Consider the following 21,380-nt stretch of genomic DNA (forward strand, 5'->3'; position numbering starts at 1 on the left):
TCCCCCCTTAATTGATAATCCATATGGATTCAAACAAAATTTGCGCAGTAGATCCATAAAAAAATGCAGTAGATTGAAAAAATTCGCTGTAGATTTTATTTAACAAGCAAAATACCCGTATGTTTAACTAAGTGCCGGGATACACGGTGATTTTTCAATCGCCTAACCAGTCAGTTTGTAGGCAAGAGGGGTGATGATTTTCCTCTTTTTGACGTTTGTACCTAGAAAATGTGAATTGGAACGTGATTGGGCACAACACTGTGTAGCTAGGCTCCAACAGTCAAAATAATTTTCTTATTACAACCAAACTCATTTAAATTAAGCATTTGTACTTCCTTTTAGATTTCTTTTTCACAAATCCAGGCTCTATCTGTTCTGCCAAAAAAAAACACTTTAAACAGTGTTAATCTTAGTGTTTTGCAGCTTTTTAGAGCTGGTTTTAAGTTAAGAACAGATTTTGTCCAATACCACTTATTACAAAGGAATTGGTTTTTTATTTCCTTAAAACGCTTGGAATTTGATTTGAAGAAGTGCAGTAGATTTGATTTAAAGTGACAGTAGTAGATTTATTTTTTGCAATAAATTCAGTAGATTTACTGCAATTGCAGCAAAGTGGCAACGCTGCTAAGTCATACCTTTCCGGTGTGGTCTTTCCAGTATGCGATTTCATGCAATAAACCTACCCTAATGTCAATTTTGAATTCCTCTCTTGGAGTTTTTTTTTTTTTGGACTTTGACAAATTGCATGAACTTGAACGAAAACATAAAATCAAAATATATTACCTTATATGTATGTATACTGTGGTTTATTAAACAGATAATTATTTATTATTATTAAAATAATATCTAGAATTCAATGTCAGATAATTAAAATTTAATAACATACCACCAACAAAATACCTTACTATAATCCACCCCTAATTACATTTTCCACTTTCCCATAAAAATACCAACAAAAAAAAACTACCTACCTGGCAGTTCTTTTATCTTTCAAATCCATAAAACCCGAAACACATCGAAAACGAAACATCATTATTTTTCAAGACAGCCATCTTGCAAAGCGGAGTTAACGTCAAGCGCTTTTGTGTGTGTTATTTTTTTCTTCTTGCAAAACTTTAAAATTCGTTTATTACCACAAAAAAAATCTACTAAAATTCATTCAAATTATTATAAAATCTTTCGCAGTTTACTTCCTCAATTAAAAATCAAACTTAAAAATGGTTTAAAACTTCAAAAAACTCACCAATGCATCCATAAAATCGAGAGGAGAGAAAACTTCAAATCGAAGAAGAAAAAAAAAAAAAAGTAGCTAGAAAAAAAAAAAGTTCCATCGACCCACAACGAAAAAAACGACGAAATTTTCTTCGAAAATTGTGAAAATCCAAAAAAAGCATTTATACAATTTGTTTTTGTGCTAAACTGTTCAAACGAAGAAGCTGAAGAATTCAAAAAAGGTTTGTTTTTATTTTGTTAAAAGTTTAATCGAAATCTTTTTTTAAAAACTTTAATTTTCATGTGCGTTTTGAGACTCCTCCGTCCTCCAAGCAAAATAAAAAAAAAAACAGTCGTCGTCTGTTTTTTCGTTCTTCCGTCTTCGTAGTCCGTCGTCGGTGGTGGAAAAAGTGTATTCTTGGAATTTCTTTTTTTTTTGTTTCTTGTGGATAGCAAATAAATGCGTGGTGGTTATTATTTGCTGGTTGCTCTGTCGTGGAGCTGTGCAGCGTGCTCCTCCAAGCTCAAAAAAATATAAACGAAAACAAAATGTTGTTTTTTTTCTTTATTTTCTTGCTTTTTGTTGTAATTTTTACTTGGTCCAAAATAAGTAAACTAATTTTGCAAAGTCACTCCTGGCATTTCTTTGTTTTGTTTGCAAAATGTTGTTGTGTTAATTTAGCTTCAGAAAGTTGCTTATTATGAGATTCGTTTTTTTGTCCACTTTGTTTGTTATCAATTTTCAAGTGAAATTGATTTCTTATCATCTCGCAATCTCGTTTAAGGTTAGTGCACGCTGTCGTCGCTTTCTCATAATAATTATACGCAGTTCGAATTAGAAATGTTATTGATCTCTCTCTAGAATGTCGATCGGGAAGAGAGCTAAATAACAAACAATAAAAAAAAAACAAACAAGCAAAATATCATAATTTTAAGTAGGTTATTTTTATTTTTTAACTTGATTTGTCAAATTCCTAACAGCTTTTTTGGGTAAAAGAATGTTTCAAGTCCTTCGCCGGGTTCGAAGATCTATGAATGACTCAGAGTAATCATGGAATATTTTGTTTGTTTTATTTTTTTTGTTTTGTTTTTTAAAGAATGTGAGGTGATTATCTTTTTCTTATGTCTGTTCTTTGTTTGCTTTTTACTGTGATCGTTTCGTATACCCATGAATTGTTGAATTTGTATGGCTTCTGTTAAGAAAGTGAAAGATGTTATTTGGAGATCTTATTTCCGGTTTTATACTTACATATGTCTCAACTTAGTCGAATAATTTCTACTTTCCATACATTTATAAGAAGAGAAATGACACTGCTCCCCTTCTTGATGGTTGAAATTTATTTTTTCGAAAAAGCAGGGGTGAGTTATTTTTAACTAAATTCCCCTTCGTGTTTTTGGAGATCATTTCAAAATCTAGAGTCCTTTGCCTATACAATTTTAAACCAAAATTAATTTTATAAATTTTTAATCTCTATATTATATTAAAAATAAATAATACATTATTACAAATTTGACCAATTTTTATTGTTTAACTAGCTGACCCAGCGGACTTCGTTCCACCTTTTCTAGTATTTATTTCCAATTTTTGTCATCTCCCCAAAGCCTGAATAATTCAATCTTGTCGATGCGACATTCGAAATTAGATAGTTTGCGTAATTATCTCATTTTGGCTCTAGTGAAAACAGGCTATTAAACAGAGGTGCGTTCTTTTTCTAACAATAGTTAACTATTGTTAACTATCGTTAACTTTTGTCGTTCCTAAACTACAAAATAGTTACGATTTGTAACTATTTGACAGATGAACATCGTTCCTAAACTCGTTTTGAAGTGTCAAATAGTTACAAATCGTAACTATTTCCAACTCACCTCCATGATATGAGTTGAACACTCATGAGATTGTTGATGTGTCAAAGTGAATGTTTTGTTTACAAAACAAACACAAACAATTTTTTTCTTTTGAAATAAGCGGAAAAAATTAAAATAAAAAGAGAGTTTTGTAATTTTTTGATGAAAGATAATTTATTTTGAATAAAAAACAATTTTTTTCGTTATAATAATGGAAATAAAAGTATTCTCAAAAGAAATTTAGCTGGTGGTTTGACAGTCTAACAATCTCTAACAATAAATCGTTCCTAAATGATTTGTAAAAAATCCAACGATTTCTAACAATGACACTTGAACAATAATTTTTGACATAACAACGATCTTTGACTATTGTTAGAAAAAGAACGCACTTCAGCTTATATCTTGAGTTCTATCGATCGCACGGTTAAGATTGATATCTTCAAGCTGAGGATAAATGACAGAGCCTAAGTGCTTATATTCAGAAAGTGAATTTGTGTTAATTTAGCCTAATCACCTTGATTGGAAAATTCGAGTTATTTAACATTCCGAAAACCATATAAATCCGCGATTTAAAGCTGCCAGACTTTTGAATTCGTCAATAAAGCCCATAAGGCTATAAAACTGCATATTCACATTTTTGTTATACATCCACTCCCAAAATTTGCTCTGGGCTCTTAGACTATATTGTTTTTGCCAAAGACACCAAAGATCACTTTCACATTCGCCTTCCCAGTTGACACCAAAGAATTGCAATTAACAAAACTGACCAAATCAACCACCAACCAATAACAAAATTTGTCAAATTAAACCCGAAAAAATACGCGGCTACTTGAGTATTGAGTCTGCCTGGTACGGGCTGTACAAAGTCATGTTGTTTTGAGCCGGGCTTCCCCGTTTTCCATTAAATGTGATTTATTTGACATCACAATGATTCGACAGAAAAAACACAAAAAACATATAAAAAATGTTTCATAATAATAAAACACTTTGATTTTCAACAAAAAATTGCGATTAAAAACATTGGTTGGCTTTAGAATGTTTAAAATTTAGAACTATACGTATTTTTCAATAGTGAATTATAAAAAAATTAAAAAAAAACAAGTGTTTTCTCAGAAATAAAAAAAAAGTTTATGGTGGGCCAACCATTACCATTTATGTGTATGAAAAATAGATGTTGGCCGATTCCCAGACCTACCCGATATGTGTAAAAAATTTCATATAAATCGGTCAAGCCGTTTCGGAGGAGTTTGATAACAAACACTGCGACACGAGATTTTTATATATTAAAAAGAAAGATAAAACTCATACATATTAATATCAATGAATGCCAAGTTTGTTTTGTCCTGAAAGAATTAATATTCAGTCAATCCCTGGGACATGTGTTAAGGTCGGCTAGTTCTTGGTCGTATTGGAACGTTGTATGATATTATCTTTTTGACTCAGGGTCTCCTTTGAATTGTACAGTGCGAAAAACTAAGTCGGTCGGGTTTAATTTTTTTTTTCCTTTTGAGAGATTGTAATTTTAATATGTTGGCTTCTTTGGATCTTCATACTAATAATTCTTTCAAATTTTGTTGCTCTTGCTGTAATAAGAAGAATCTTAATCGTATTTTTTTCTTCTCTGCAGATGTAATTTTTGTTTTAGAAAAATATTAAAAAAATGTAGGTATTAGGTGTAAATTTTTGGTAAATTTATCCTCAATTGAATTTTCAAAATAGGCATCATCATTCATATATCCTGAGTTGGACTTTACTTATATTCTCATCAACAGCTGCTTGTTGTTTTTGTTCTACAAGTCAACTCTTACTGCACTTACGGATAGTTATGCTAAAAAAACACCTATTTAAAAATTATAAAAAAAAAACGCTTTAAGGCAAGTTAGAGCAACAGATATTGAATTCCTTCCAAATAACGGAGAAAAAAACCTTTACTCGCGTAAATAATCCTTTCCTCGAGCTACTAAAAGTCAGTGGTTAGACAAAATATACTTATTTTTGATGAAAAAATGAATAACTCTTGAACCAAAATAGTTCATATCCACCACATTTTCCTTGCGATTGCAAATGGAAAGAAAATCCTGAACGTGGGTATTTTGATTTTCAATTGAAAGTTATTCACAGCTTTATTGCGATTTGCAACTATCAATCGATAGTTGATATCTTATTACTTAATTAAGAAAAGTTTTGAAAGCAGAGAATATTCCTAACCGTTATTAAATGAAATCTAATTACAAAATTCCATTAGAAAGTTGGCCAGTTTGCTTGTAAATTAGGTTTAAAAATCCGAAATCACAATAAGGCTGTTAGTCTGTCTTACTGTTCAAGATAGACTTAGAGCGGCTGAGAAGCTAAAGGACTGAGCGATAAATTTTTGAGCTGCAATTTTGAGCAAAGAGTTGACCCATTTGCTGAGCAGGAATCTAAAAATGCTAAAAATTCTATAAGAACTCGACTCCCAGGGCTCAAGGTCTGAGTGGCTAGTTCTATACATTTTCATATATGTTTTAATGTCGTTTTGACGCTCAGAACTGTCGCTTGAACCAACAAATCTCTTCAGCCAGCTTGACCTCTTGGGTTCTAGATAGCAGTCTGGGGCTCTAAACAGCTGTATTGAGCTGCCTATAAAATCAAGTTTGTTGAGGTTGTACTCGACTTGTGCACGTTTTCATACGCAAATTACAACTTCGTGTGGTTCCAAGAAATCTCTGATGCCGACACACTAGAGACTGGTATACTGCCGTGATAAGAAAAAAGGGCGCATATACATTTTTGTAGTTTTGAGATAAATGCATTTTACTGACAAGGGAAAAGGTTGAGAATTGTAAGTGCGCTCAATTTCAAAAATGATTTTAAGCAACTTGTATTAGGAAAATTATAATTTTTAGTTTGCACAATAATTATATATTGTTCAAGCTTCCCAAATGCGTATCTAATTATTTTTTTTAATTTTTAGAGTTAGTAATAAATGCATTTTTCTATTGAGGAATACAGTGGAGTAATATTGTTGTGCTCATATTCATTGACTATTTTGAGCCACTTGGAATTGGAAATGCACTGTTTTTAGTTTACATATAAATGAGGCATTGTTTCAGGATGTCAAATATGCCTTTAACTCAAATTTGGATTTTTGGCTCATGCGCCCTTTTTGATTAGCACGGCAGTATAGTTGACCAGTGACCACGTTTGACTGTTGGTAAAAGGCAGAAGTTAAAAATTAACAACTTTTGGTAGTAGGAAACAGGTGACTAAATCAACGACTGAACAAGCGTATATAACTCGTCTGATTCGTCATCACTCATCACTTTCCATTTTAAAAGGTTATACACATGTATATGAATCACTTGAAACATCTGTTATTTAGTCTTGTATTGGAAGGAAGTTCTGCTATTGCAGGATGACTCGAAGATCAAAATCATTTTCCACTGTCATAAAATCGATTGAAATACTGAATTAACAATAGTTCAGTAGATAAAGTGCTTCACTGCACCGGTCTAGGTAGCTTTCTAGCATTTTTGCACAAGTTTTGAACTGGATATTGTTATTAGGATAATCTGTATATTTGTATATGATAGAATAATCATAATATGGATATGGATAAAAATGTTTTAACTTTTTTATTATTATTATTACATCCTTTAAAGGGCAAATTCTTAATTTTATTTAATTGTAACGTATCTATTCTTCGTTTTAAAAATATATAAAAAAAAAAAAACATATCAATTCAAATGATTTGTTTCTTCATTTCCGTGGACCAAGAAAAAATGCTTTTCATCCTTTGTTGTTCTATTTTAGTGGTTATACAAAATATCCACCTATTCAAAATCAATTTTTTGTTTCCCCAATTAGGGCTAGAGCAGGCAACCATTTTTGTTCGTGAGAGTTAATCGATTTATATCAATATTGTGTAAAAAACCGTAGTAAGAATCCATGATTATGGAACCAACAGAAAATTATTTCCATTTAATAAGTCATCTATCCCTAATACCAAAAAATTGGTTTTAAATTTGGCTTCTTTTCGAAAAAAATATGTGAGTCGCTGAAAATATTCACATAACATAATAGATGTTTTTTTTTCGAAAATTATTTTTTTTTTATTTTTGAATATTTCACACATTTTATATTTACTGATACCTCACATCAGTTTTCTTGTGTTAGACCTAAATTTATCATATCAATATTACAATTATAATAATATCGAAATACTTTCCTTATAACTAATAACAAATAACGTACAAAAATTGCAAAATGTGAAAAAATGTATTCTTCCTTCCTTCCTAAGAATTTGTTTCTTTCTTAGCTAATTTCAGTAAAAACCAACAACATCATAATTTATTTGTCATTTTTTTTTTGCTTTAAAATCAGTTTTTAATTTCTTGGAATTCTTTCTTTTCTTTCAACCTTGCATTGAAAATAAAATATGGAAATAATTTGAATCAAGCCTTGATTTCCAGTAAGTTTCAAAATCATGTTCACTTCGTGTTGACCTACTAAATCACTTTTTTTTTATCTAAAAAAAAGTGCAGAGAGTTACCATTTAGTCAACCTGGCCAACAGTTGAATTATTTAACGGTTACAAAGTATTCCATGTAATATATACAATATTTCTGATACTTATCATCGAAATATAGTCAATAAATAAAATAGACTAGCATGCGATATTGAGTCTGGTGATTTATCATCATACTGAACTAGTATAAGCTTTGATGATAGCGATCATTTGAAAGAAAATTATAATTATATGAATTGATTACCAACATCTGATGGTTTGATAGGTTAATTCATTTTAATTTTGTAATAAACAAATTTTTTCTTTATTTTTTTTTTTTTCAGACAAATAATACAAGAAGAAAATTAACCACAACATAAGCAAATAACACACAATCAAGTAAAAAATGTGGAACGCCGATGCCAAACTTCAAACCACTCAACAGAATGGCACCAAATCGCTTTCAGCTAGTTCGACATCGGGCAGCAGCGGTGGTTCTGGGCCTGGTAGCAATAAATCACAAACCGCACCCAAGACACTGGGAATGACTTCGGCCATAAGTTTGGCTGATCCTCGTCCCGAGGATATCATCAAAACAGACGAACTCCGTCAGACGTTAGAGCCGTACAAAGTATTCGAATCACAAGATGAACTCAATCACCGTATGGAAATCTTGGCAAAATTAAATACTCTGGTGAAACAATGGGTGAAAGATGTTTCAATTGCCAAGAATATGCCAGAAGCGGCTGCCGAAAAACTAGGAGGTAAAATCTATACATTTGGATCATATCGTCTGGGAGTGCATCACAAGGGTGCCGATATAGACGCATTGTGTGTGGCACCACGTAACATCGAACGAACTGATTATTTTACGTCCTTCTTCGAATTGCTCAAGAAGCAACCCGAAGTTACGGAGTGTCGAGCTGTTGAAGAGGCCTTTGTGCCAGTTATTAAGATGAATTTCGATGGAATTGAAATTGATTTACTGTTTGCGAGATTATCACTCAAAGAGATACCCGATGATTTCGATTTGCGAGATGATAATTTATTGAAAAATCTTGATCCTAGATCGGTGAGAAGTTTGAATGGTTGTCGGGTTACAGACGAGATACTCAGTCTTGTGCCGAATATTGAAAATTTTCGTTTGGCATTGAGATCAATTAAATTGTGGGCTAAAAGTAAGTTTATTTTTTTTCCCCTTTTTTAATAAATAAATCTAACTGTTTTTTTTTGTTTGATATTAGAGCATGGAATCTATTCAAATTCACTTGGATACTTTGGTGGTGTGACATGGGCTATGCTTGTTGCACGCACTTGTCAGCTATATCCGAATGCAGTTGCCGCAACTTTAGTTCATAAGTTCTTTTTGGTCTTCTCCAGATGGAAGTGGCCAAATCCAGTGCTACTAAAGCACCCAGAAAATAAAAATCTGAGATTTTCTGTAAGTATAGAAATTAATAATATTTATGATTAATTTACTAATTAATTTATTATGGCACTGGTACCACTATGGAGGCCAGAGTGGACCTGGATACATAAAATAAAGTTTTTGTACTCAACAGGTTGTTTGACAACTTTCATCTAGTTTTCACTGGTGTGATTCTTGTTACTGCTGGTTAAGCTAATCCTCAGACTAAGTCCGCGTGTTTTTATAGGCATAACGTCTCAACTCCAGGTCTCCAGTAATTGTGTTGTAGTGGTATTTCAGCTCCTTGCAACCTTTTCCAAGTTCTGAAGATTTCTCTTCAACAGTGAATAAATGTAAATGTGACCTAGCACGAGCAACATTAAGAAGTGCGGATTATATTAGCGCGGAACTATCTTAGTTTGGTCTTTAATCTCAAAAAATTCTTTCTGCATATTTAGGCTGATCATTGCATTGCATTGTTAATTTTTAGCTCCTCAATATTGTGTTCTTTAAATAATCCAAGATTCTATAAAAAAAAATACGCCTACATCGCTTCGTCCAGGTGTTTTAACTGGGATGGCAAAGTCCGATAAATTTCAGGTCATCATACGCTTACATTGCGTAATCTACCTCCGAGGCAATTTACTTATTTGGAATGGTTCTGCGCAAGGAAAGTCGATGAAAAGCATGTGAAGTAGTGATCAAGGTACTGCTCAGCAATGATTTGCATGGTGTTAATATGAGCAATGCAAGAAGTTCCATTTCGGAAACATTCTAGTTTTTCTTCTATTCGATATAAATCAACTTATTAAAATAGAAACGACAGAGAGAACGCAAATTTCCGTCCAATCTTTGCTTCAGAAGCTTAACGTTATTTCATTTTGTGACTCTTCAGGAAAGCATTCGAAGTTTCAACTTCTCTCGTTGGTGCTCCGTGTAAGAAGTTTGCAGGAAAACTGTCGAGCTCTTTTTGTAGTCTGAAATTTTTTTTATCGCGCTTTCATTTAAAATGTCCTTGTAAAAATTCAAATTTGTGATGGGCAAACGTTAACTTTCACATGACTATCAAAGATCCTCTCTCTTTGTAGCTTGGAGCTATGGACCTGCTGCCATTTGTTGCCCGAGTGCTCCAGTTGGAAACAAAAGTTGTTCATGACGTTAGCAGTCAAACCCGTCATCTTGGCCAGATAACGCTCTACATTGATGGTTACGGCTGCTGCAGCGTGTGGGCCGTCTTGAAAGAATTCCAGCCAAAACTTCAGCGATGGTTAAGGAGAAATAATGGAAGGTTTTAATTGAAAACCTTATATGTGCCCTTAATTATGAAAGTGGACTGTCACTCCTAAAAATGTCATCAAATCTAGCCTAAAAATAATTATTATTTAAGGGATAAAGTTTATTTGAAAGCGAAATTGCAGTAAATAAACTTCTTTATTGCTCGTTATAAGAAAATTATTATATAAGTTTTTCTTTAAACAATGCAAAAAGTGACTTAGTCCACTTTCATAAGACATGTGTGTATTCAAGCAATTTATAGTTCTTCGCGTTCATCATTGCGTTATGGACTGCAAACACTTCTATGTCTTTATCTTAAATCTGAAGAACGAGTGGGTTATAATTAGTTTCTACATTTTTCTAGATGTAACTTTTACTTGTTACATATGAAGCGGATTATATTTCCTCAGAAAAAAATCAAATACAAATCAACCAAACTAGTATGCCAATCCAAATACATGAACTGCAGTTTTATATCAATTTTTTATTTACACAAAAGTACCTGATAAGTGCCCTGGAAGCGTTCAAATGCAAAAAAAGAAGAACGGTTGATTATAATTTGTCCGTCACGAAAGATTATAGGATTGGTCGTGTCCTTACAATTCTGCTTTATATATTTTAAGAATCCATTTTTTCAATTGTACATGAACTCGATTATTCATGTTTAATTTGAATTTAAATTAATTCATCTTTGATTTTGATATTTTTTTTTAAGGTATGGGATCCACGGGTAAATGCAGCTGATCGTTATCATCTGATGCCAATCATTACACCCGCATACCCTCAACAGAATTCTACATTTAATGTGTCGGAATCGACAAAAAAAGTTATTTTAAATGAATTTAATCGTGGAATGTCGACAACAGATGAAATAATGCTTGGACGAGCCAAATGGGAAAGGCTATTTGAAGCTCCAAGTTTCTTCTATACGTGAGAATATTTTTTGAATTATTTAATCAATTTTAAGAAACTTGCTTCATTCTATAATTGTCTTTTTATTTTTTTCCAACTTGTTTATTTTTTAGTTATCGTCATTTCATAGTTCTACTTGTTAATTCAAAAACTGCTGAAGATCACCTTGAATGGTGTGGTCTAGTTGAATCGAAGATTCGTCTTCTTATTGGAAATCTAGAGCGTAATCAACATATTTCTCTAGCACATGTTAATCCAAAATGTTTTGAATATAGGAAAGGCGATACAAAATGTCAGAATAGTGGAGGAAATAGCAATCTTTCAAATTCACAAGATAAACATCCAGTTTCGGATGCATCATTTTGTTCGATGTGGTTCATTGGTTTGGAATTTGAACGCACTGAAAATTTGAATGTTAATTTAACAGAGAATATTCAAAACTTTACAGAGCATGTTATATCACATGGGGTATGTTATTTGAAATTACTCATCTTTTTAAAATATGTTTAATAATGTTTTGTTTTGTTACAGGTGAATATAAAAATGCTGAGAGAAGGCATGACCATAGAAGCTCGTCATGTAAAACGCAAATTACTTAGTTTGTATTTGGATGGGGAATATCTGAAACGGGAACGACGCTCTATGGAGAGTCATAATAATTTTAATAATTCGATTTTAGCTACTAGAAAACGCTTGTCCTCCGAGTTGGAGAAACAACCATCGTTAAATAGTATTGGTGGCAGCAGTGGTGTTGTCTCGAAGCGCAGTAGAAATAGTGAATCAGTAAGTAAAACAAAATGATGTTGATTAACTTGAATTATATCAAAATAAAAGTATTTAGAAATATGTTTTGCTATAATACAAGTTTATTTATATCTGAAAAGAAATCTTATTTTAAACAAAACCTTTTTTTTCTGTCTCAGCAAAATGAAGAAAATTCAAATGCATCGTCAGGCAATAGTGACTCAGCAATGACTCCGTCAACACCGACTTCAACAACACAATCGCCGCCACAATTTCCAACAAAATCCAACACACCACTCAAAAATGGCAGCGATGATAGTCCACAAAAGTCATCGGACGATTTATCATCAACAACTGCAAGTAGTGTTACCAGTACAACAGCATCAGCTGCTGCCTCCAAAGTTGTTTCAAAAACAAACAATCCAGCAACAACGACGACTGAAGTTGCTTGCTCGTGACATCATAAATTCAAAAGATCTTTATCATCCATAAATAATAATTATAATAATAACAACAATAATAACAACAACAAAATGAACAAAACTGCTGCCACCGCTGCCAATTCTACTACTTTTACTACTGTCGCTGCTGATACTACTGCCGCAAGTAAGAGTAAAGAGGGGGAACCGATTATGACGACAATTACTTGTAAGTTTTCTATTTAATCATTTTACATTTATACATTTTTCTTATTCTCTTTATTTTAAAAAAACCCTTTTTCGTGTATAAACAATTTTATTTAGTTTAATTTTGACATAAAAAAAGAAAATAAATGCAAAAATAAATAAACAAAAAAAAAAAAATTAAAAAAAAAAAACAAAAAAAAAAAATACAAAAAAACAAACAAAAAAATTAAATAAAAAAATGAATATTTATTTTGCAAATAAATCGAAAAACCAAAAAAAAATATAAAATTCTTCTTTATTTTTTCTTCTTATTCCTCTAAAATGAATTCTTCTTTTAGGCTTTTTAATTATTAGGTAGTCAGAAGTTGTAAGATTAGACAAAGGTGTTGGTGTGGTAAGAAAGGGTGTATGCGTACTTTTTTTAAAAACTTATTTGGGACCTGAAATTTTCAATTATTAGAAGAAAATATATGTGGATTCTTCAAAATTTTATCAAATGACAAAATCAAGCAAGCGCAGATAGCAGCGATTTTATGTGGATTGTTGAGAAACTTAGTTAAGGATAATGCAAAAGTTCAATGTTAACCACTTCCTTTTTACCAGTGAACAAAAATTAACTTTTATTCTCAATTTTTAGTCAAATGATTATATAGGAGGACTGCTGATTGAAGGATTTTTTTCAATTAATTAAATTAACCTAACCCTGACGTTGGCATTAAATAAAATAAGAAAGGCGTTGACATTATATATTTTATAAAAAAAGTACATACGCTCATTTACGTGTTCAAGGTATTCCTTAATTTTTGTTGTCATAAATTTTTGCATAGAGTACAAAGTAGATTCTTATCAACACGTATGAACAAATTAAACGAAAAAAGAAATAATTTTATCTGCAATTGAAAGGTATTACAAACTCAAATATCAGGTGTTTGAGATAGTTCGTTGTTCAAGTAAATGAGCGAATTATATTAGTAATGACTTTCCAAAAAAAGGGAATATAAGGCATTAATCATTGCTGAGAATAACCAGGGTCTCTTTTGTGTTTATACTAATAGTAACTATTGGAATATGAAAGACAAAACTTAAACTTTAGCTTGAATTTTGATGTCATATAAAAGTTATTCAAAGTTATGATAGTTGAAAAACTCCTTACCTTTTTAAAGATGATACATTTTTCACTTAACTAAAATTCAATCGATTATTGACAATAGCAAAAGGGGTCAATAAACAATGAATTCGAGTTTATAGACTATGAACAAAATTGCTTTAACAGACCACATCTTGCGGATCAACAACACATAACCATCATAGGGTTACTCATAATGAGCAGCACTTGAAAAATAAAAGTCATCACAAGGTACTAAGGGAAGAAATTTATTTTCAATACTATTTGAATAGTCCTTTTTTTTTAAAGGTACACTTTTTGGTAGTTGCTGTTTTTTTTTTGTGTTTTGATGGTCCATGATGACTTGCTCTACGATGCTACAATAAGCTAGCCTAGTGCGCTGATCTCCACCAGGACAACAGAATGCTTACGAAATCTCAAGGCATGCAATGACAAGATGAACAACAAAAAACAAACAAAAATCTCATGTGCCTAAGTTGAAACTTCTCCGAATAAACTGGTATAATTTTTAATTTCGCTGGTGGAACAGCGTTCTGCAGAACGAAAAGCAGAACGATTTCATTGTCATTTTTGTATGGGATTTTTCTTTTCGCATCAGCAGCGTACTAGGCTTTAAATGGTTTTGACAAAAAAAAAGAAATAATTTTAATTGAATCTTTTGGTGAGTTCGTAAACACATACATATATTTTGTAAAATATCAAAGCGAACCTTTTTAATATGCAAATATAAAAATCCTTTGCCAAACAGTCTATACCGAAATTCTAAATATCTTTTTTCTTGTGCAAATGCGCGTTCTCTTGCATTTTCGTTTGGTGGTTTCTGCTTCCGTAAACTATTAGTAAACTATCACTTAAAGAAGGAACTATTCAAGGCAATTGATTTAAACAAAAAATTAAGGTGTCTGGTCTGGACTAGCCCACAAAAACTGTACCGAAATTTGTTTTAAAAAACATATTGTGCTCATGACTCGATTTTGCGCATGGTTTTCCCCTTCAGTACTACATTCAACTTGGAAGGTGACAAAAGCCTAAAGCCAGAACTATAATTGTCGGATGCGTCGGACGAAACGGAGGGGAATAGCGCTCTCAACCGCACTCGACGAATGAAAACTTGTCGAAAAGTAAAAAAAGAACAACAACAAAAACGTGAATTTGACATTAGCATCCGACTGCTTCCTCCAATTATAGTTCTGGCTTAAAGTAACCAATGAAGAACTACAGTTTCGTTAAATTGATATATTAGACACAAACCTATTTATTCGTAGAAAGTAATACTTTGGTTATAGTCGTAATCTGACGTTACCGACAAAACGTGATTCATCTCTTTCTCGTAGGTTAGAGAAGATAAAATCATGTCAATTTTATGAAAAATAAATTTTAAAAAGTTATCAAACATAAGTCGATAAGTAAGGTCTTCACACTGAGAGTCTCGAGAATAACGCATATATGTAAACAAATTTGATTTCTCATAAACTTATAAAAAAAAAAAAAAAAAAAACAAATCAAAAAAGTAGGTAGATATTATGTCCTTAGAAAGAGTACTCACTAAAATACAACGTTGACGTATCATTACTTTAATTTTAGACAAAAAAGAACCAGAGCCGTTTTTCTGGACCCTTAAAATGTTACTTTTTACTTACTTAGGATTCGTTAAAGAAAATCGAACTCGAGATAACAATAAGACATGACATTAAGATGATGGAGATTACGAAAGAAGTGGGTCCCGCAATTCTGTCTGTCTCTCTCTCAGCCTAGAACTGTGTAAATACATCAAAACACAAAAGCAAAAAAAGTATAAAAAGTACAAAATATCATAAGCAAAATTATATTGATGTGACATTTAAAAATTTCAAATATGTATTTGAAAATTTGAAAACATTTTTCGCTTTGTGATTTGATGCAGTTCAGGCTTCAGGCTAAAGCCTTATGTCGACTTCTCTCGAGTCGATTTTAGCCGCACGATATGTCGCACGGCCTTAGACGACTAAGATTTTTCTATGGGGATTGTCACTTTAATAACCTGCGGCTTACGTTCACACGAGTCGAAAAGCTTCACCGCAAGGCAAAAATCGGCTCGTGAAAAGTCGGCACTAATCGCTTAGGCGATTTGGTTTAAAGTTAGTAGTTAAAGGTTTTAGATAATTCCTCTTATTTTGTAAAACGATTATCGTTTAAACTACTTCGTTTTCGTTGAAATGCGGCTACGTATTACGATAATCGTTTTACTTCAACGATACTCGTTAATCTTTACGACTGCTATTTAACTTTCGTTTTATTTTTTTCGGTTTTGTTTGGTTAAACGATTTTCTCGTTTTACATAATCGCTCTTTGTCGTGACTATCGTTTACTTCAGTATCTTTGACTTGCCGCTCTTTTCGTATTACGTAATATACCCCCAGGGCATTTAGGTTTTGAGCCAGACATAATTATGAACAGGATTTTTATTGGTCGGAATTGAATGATAATATGTAACTGTTGCATTGAAAATAGTAACTTCATTAAAAGGACCTTTACAGTAACTTGGAGTAGTCTTATAAATGTTCAGCATACAAAATATGACCTCTTAAGAACAATTTGGCTGACTTTTCACGAGTCGATATTAGCCGCACAATATGTCGCTCGGCTAAAGTCGACTAGGATACTTCTACGGGTATAGTCACTTTAGTCACCTTACGTTCACACGAGTCGACTAAATCCGAAAAGCTTCGCCGCACGGCAAAAATCGATTCGTAAAGAGTCGGCATTTGTTTAAAAGATAGGTATAGTTCAAACGAAAACTCCATTATTGATGCTATTTTTTGAAGATCCAAATAGGACTTTGGGATTTTGGGTATTAATAATCGAAAAAGTGGAGACGATTAAAATCTTGTTTTCCTTTAGCTTTTTTGTTCGCAACGGTTGTAGCAATGAAACAATTAAGTAAACATTAGCTTTTGGGTATATCTGTAAGGGTATAGCTGCCAACAATTTCCACCAATAAAATTGCGTTACATATATAATTTTTTCCAGTAAGAGATGTTGTTGTTGCAGCGTTGTTTAGACAGCGTTTGTGTTTATTTTTAATCCAGAGAAGAGATTTCGAGAGAGTAAAGTAAAATCCGATTTCTATGATACTAAAAAGATAAAATGAGGATTATCTGTTTTTAAGGTTAGAGGATGGTTTTAAGAAAAAATATTTATGCTTCTTCTTTTTCTTCCTCCACTGATTTTGGAATTTCAAAAAAATTTTCATTTTTTTTTTTTTGAAAAATCAATTTTTTCAAAACGGATTAATGAATTTTCTTGAAATGAACTTCAAATATGTGAAAAAATAATTTCGTCAAACTCCACAGCAAATTTTGTTTTGTAAATACAGTCGACTCCCTCTAAGTCGAACTCCCTCTAAGTCGAATTTCCCTCTAAGTCGAACTTTTTCACCATTTTTAATGAACAATTTTGATGAAAAAATAAATCCCTCTAACTCTAATTTCTCTCTAACTCGAACCGATTTTCGAGTCTTGTGAAAGTTTGACTTAGACTGAGTCGACTGTATTTCGAAATTTTTGTATACTTACAAAAAAATTATTTTTTGAAAAACCGATCCGAAAAAAAGTCAACGTTAAAATTATTAAGCTGCACATTGCTATTTTTATTAAGAACTAAATTTAGGTTTTTGCACAGATACTGCACTTGCTCTGATTCTGCGCATTTGATAAAACTGTAAATTAATTCAAATTAAATTTTTCTATATTACTGAACGAACATCCTTGTTTTAGCATTTGATATTGACGATCAACACTATTGTAAGGAAACCAAGTCTTTGTTATTCTTTTACAGGAAATAAACAAGACTTCAAGATCCGTTTCCTGATACGAAAAGGAAAACAAAATGCTTTTAATGTTAAAGTTTCGTATCAGAAAATGGGCCTTAAACGGCATAGAGGAACATATTTCAATCTTTTAGTTGCATGCCTTTAAAAAAAAGTTCTCCTTAAAAGTAAAGAAAAAAAAAAAAAAAACATTCTGCTTCATCCCTCGTAACCAATTACATTTATGTATGGTTTAACTCTAATCCATCGATTTGCAAACATAAAATTGTATCAACTCAATATCCATTTTTTTTTCTTCTCTTTCTTTCTCATTTTATTTATATTCGCAGTGTAGTAACAAGAGAACTTTATTAAAATCAACAACTTTAAAATAATTCGGAACCCAAATACGGAACTAGCAGCACCTACCGCATCTGAAAACATCTTGTAAATACAAATAATTATAAAACTAATTAACATTTTTCATATTTTTGTTTTTTTTGTTATGTGTAATAAAACATGAATGCTGTCCTTTATATCTCTATAGAGTGTGGTTAACAGCAGGATCAAAATATATATTAACCTGGCAAAAGAATAAAATAAAACAAACAACATCAACAAGAAAAAGTTGGGTATATAAAATATAATTAAAACTAAATACATATAATATTCAATTAATTTTGGTTTATACTTTCTTACATTGAAAAAAAAAACAAAAAAAAAATAACACTAAAATAATTATTATATAATATAACATATATATATAAAAAAAAGAAAAAAAAAATCAATAATTTTTATATTATACTTTACAGAATGATTAATAAAAGAAAATGTCGAAGGTTTCCTAAAAAAAAGCCATTTGACTTTTCTTTTTCTTGAATTTATTGTTTAAACAAAAAACAACATCAACAAAAAAAAAAATATATAAGTTTATAAATATATAAATTTAACTTTATTATTTAAAGAAAACTGAAAAAAATAAAAAAAATATATATTATATAAAAAAAAGGTTTCCTTCATTTTTGAAAGGAAATTGTATAAAATTGGAATTATTCTAGAATAAAATTAAAAACAAAAAGAAAAAACATAATTTTTTTATTGAACTTGTAAATATTTATATTCACACCACACATATAAATGTATGTATCTATAATGTAGCATCATAGAAATTATATTAGATTGGTTTTGTTTTCTTCTTTGTATTTTTTAAGTTACATTTAGTATAATTTAAGTATTTTAGATACAATTAATTCATCTTCCAAATTTATGGGTAAATTAAATTGCATTGAAAAAAACTATGAATATGAATGAACGACTTTTGTATTTTGAGCATTTTTTGAAAAAAAAAAACCGTATATCTTTTTTGAGAATTTTAAGAATTGCATTAATTTTAACAACTCAATAGAATGCAATAGATAATTATGATTACGTAAAATACGAATGCACTACAGTTTTCACTAAACATGGTATGAGGCAACAATAAATTTACACGATATAGGTTTTCTTTTTTCCAAATTCTTGCAAACAAAAATTGAAAACGTGTCACTCTTTTGAAATAGCACAAATATCCTACGTCAAATAAGTGCGTATCCCAGATCATCATCAAAATTTGGTTTTTGATCTTTGCATTCATAATGTCTTCCCACCATAAAAAAGTCCACTTTATTTTCTTACTATTGTGTCCTTAAAAAAATTCTTTCCTGTGAATTATTTTCACGTGTGAAATGGGGAACAATTTTTTAACATATCTTTTTTTTTTTCAAATACATTTTGGAAGCGAATTTTTCGAGACTGATTAATTGGATACCATAACAATTTAATGAACATTTAGGCGATATTTAATTCTGATCATTTAGAACCTTCAAAAATTCAGGTGGCCTGCTTTCAACTCGGCCAATTTCATTTATTGATATTTTTGTATATGTTTTATTTAACCTTAAATGCAACTCGACAAAATCTTAAACACATCCTTTTCTGCATCATTTTTTTTTTGTTTGTGATTCGTGATTTTCGAATTACTAAGCGCCAGTTGTAAACATATTTAAAATATTCAGCAATTTTTATGTTCTTAAATCGATGTTCTATCTGAAGTTTAGTTTTGGTTTAAGCTTGCTTGATTCCGCGCTAATCCGCTGAAATCGGTGAGTTTAAAATTTGACCAAAGGCTGAACTTTGTTTTTACAACTGGACCTACGGCAACTAAGGTGATCTGAATCGGAATCCGAGGTCAATTTGACACATAAAGGTCCAGGTTTTGAGTGAAGAAAACCAGCACTTTAAAACCGTGATCAGATTGGGCCTATCGGACCTAGGAATTGTATTCAGTGCATCGAAATAAATAACCTTAAAAGGGTCTACTTGGGTGTGCACGCGATTTTTATTTTTTTTTTTTTTTGCTAGCATTTTTATTCAACCCCACTTTGTACGAACCTTCAAGAAAAGTGTTTATAAAATCTATTTAAATCTTTCACATATATGGAATTAAAAGAACTTTTAAAAAATCGATTTTTGTCTTAAAGTACAAATTAGTCGTGGGTATGATTCATTTGCAATTTTTTTTAAATTTTCCCATGTTAACATAATTTAGATTTCCTTAATATTACTTTAAGTTAATAGATTTATGTATATCATATCAAAATTATCGTATTCGTTTATTATTTTTTAGATCATATTTAAGTATAAATATATTGTGTGGATATTTGTTTTGTATGTGTATGTTTATTGCTTTTATGCACTCTTCAATATTCATTGTTATGCAATTTTGAAAGAATATATTATTCATATATAAAAAAATGTATGTTGAGAATGTATAGCTTTAAGAGATGACAAAATTTGATTTGAGAATAATATTTTTTTACTCGGCTTATCTATTCTAATATCCATGTAGAAATGCAAAAAAAAAAGAGACTTGCATGCATATAGGTATATAATATGTGATCAACCGGCTTGATGCAATTAATGCGTTTTCTTTTATTTGCTTTATAATTCTACAATAAATAATTAATGGAATACACTTAAATATAATTTTTAATTTTCAGTTAATATTAAATTTCATATTTGCTTTATATAAATCTATACACTCGACGAGGTAAAGCATCTCTTGTAAAACTATACTTTCTGATCATATTAATATAACTTTGTAAATAGAAACATATTATTAAAAAAACTTATTAATTAAAATTAAATGGTAGGTGTCACATGAAAAAAAAAACACATTTCATTTTCAAGATATATCCATTTAATTATACATTAACATTAAAATTATATAAATTAATGCATTGGTATTTAATAAAAACAAAAAACGTGTGTTTAGCAAATTTTCAAACACATAGACGAGTTTCATTTTGACTTAAGAAAAAAAAGCAAAACAACATTCAAATGTATAACTGAAGAAAGAGTTCAATAAAAAAAAAGCCAATTAAACACAAAAATAAAAAACAATTTTAATTATTATTCAGTTTTCTTATCCTGTTTAATTTTTTTTTAATTTACAAAAATTAAATTTATCTTTTTTTTTCTTTTGAAATTTAAATATAGTACTTAACTAATTTTTTTTTTCTTTATTTAGATATTTTTCAGGTACATAAATTTGCCTTCCATAAATAAATAATTTAGATAAATTTTATTTCATTTTTTTTTCTTTTAAATAAATTCTTTAAATTGTGACTATGTAATTTTTTTAATTAATGTAAAACAAATTTTAATTTCATATTTTCAATAAAGGAAAAGAAATAATAAAGAACTCGTCGACAGAAAAATTTGTGTTTTATTTCGATGGTATTTTCCATCGAGTTCATTTACCTTTTTTTAAATTTCAGATTTCGCTTTTTTTGTCTTTTAGGAATGGTATTGTGGTCTATAGTTGTAATTGGATAAAGATTACATACCTACATTAAGTAAGTGGTATAAAAATGACAAAATTCCGAATGGTTATTATTTTCGCTAAGCAAGAACACAAA

General features: G+C 30.6%; 1 protein-coding gene and 1 long non-coding RNA gene across 3 annotated transcripts; one reads left to right on the plus strand and one right to left on the minus strand.

The window, feature by feature from the left end:
- The first annotated feature begins 1,000 nt into the window (after positions 1-1,000).
- LOC129918188 (poly(A) polymerase type 3) lies at positions 1,001-21,035 on the plus strand. Of its 2 annotated transcripts, none has more exons than XM_055998578.1 (10): positions 1,001-1,086; positions 1,186-1,454; positions 7,888-8,721; positions 8,788-8,984; positions 10,942-11,156; positions 11,252-11,606; positions 11,670-11,921; positions 12,062-12,530; positions 17,772-17,868; positions 17,969-18,110. In XM_055998578.1, exons 3-8 carry the CDS (start codon positions 7,950-7,952, stop codon positions 12,338-12,340), a joined length of 2,070 nt encoding a protein of 689 aa, XP_055854553.1. In that variant the 5' UTR covers positions 1,001-1,086; positions 1,186-1,454; positions 7,888-7,949; the 3' UTR covers positions 12,341-12,530; positions 17,772-17,868; positions 17,969-18,110. The 2 variants fall into 2 exon arrangements, with proteins under 2 accessions (XP_055854553.1, XP_055854551.1); XM_055998576.1 differs by adding an exon at positions 20,990-21,035 and having other exon boundaries at positions 1,039-1,454; positions 17,969-18,048.
- LOC129918189 (uncharacterized) lies at positions 1,476-2,574 on the minus strand. Its single transcript, XR_008772932.1, has 3 exons — positions 2,462-2,574; positions 1,809-2,405; positions 1,476-1,735 (listed from the first exon to the last, which is right to left on the minus strand). It is a non-coding gene; the product is annotated as an uncharacterized LOC129918189 (long non-coding RNA).
- Positions 21,036-21,380: the final 345 nt, after the last annotated feature.

This window comes from Episyrphus balteatus, chromosome 4 (assembly GCF_945859705.1).
Source record: "Episyrphus balteatus chromosome 4, idEpiBalt1.1, whole genome shotgun sequence".
Taxonomy (NCBI): domain Eukaryota; kingdom Metazoa; phylum Arthropoda; class Insecta; order Diptera; family Syrphidae; genus Episyrphus; species Episyrphus balteatus.

Excerpts from the sequence above, each read along its gene's own strand:
- LOC129918188 (XM_055998578.1), top strand. The coding sequence starts at position 7,950 with ATGTGGAACGCCGATGCCAAACTTCAAACCACTCAACAGAATGGCACC. Across the intron at positions 8,985-10,941 it reads ATAAAAATCTGAGATTTTCT|GTATGGGATCCACGGGTAAA; the intron begins GTAAGTATAGAA and ends TTTTTTTTTAAG. Across the intron at positions 11,607-11,669 it reads AGCATGTTATATCACATGGG|GTGAATATAAAAATGCTGAG; the intron begins GTATGTTATTTG and ends GTTTTGTTACAG.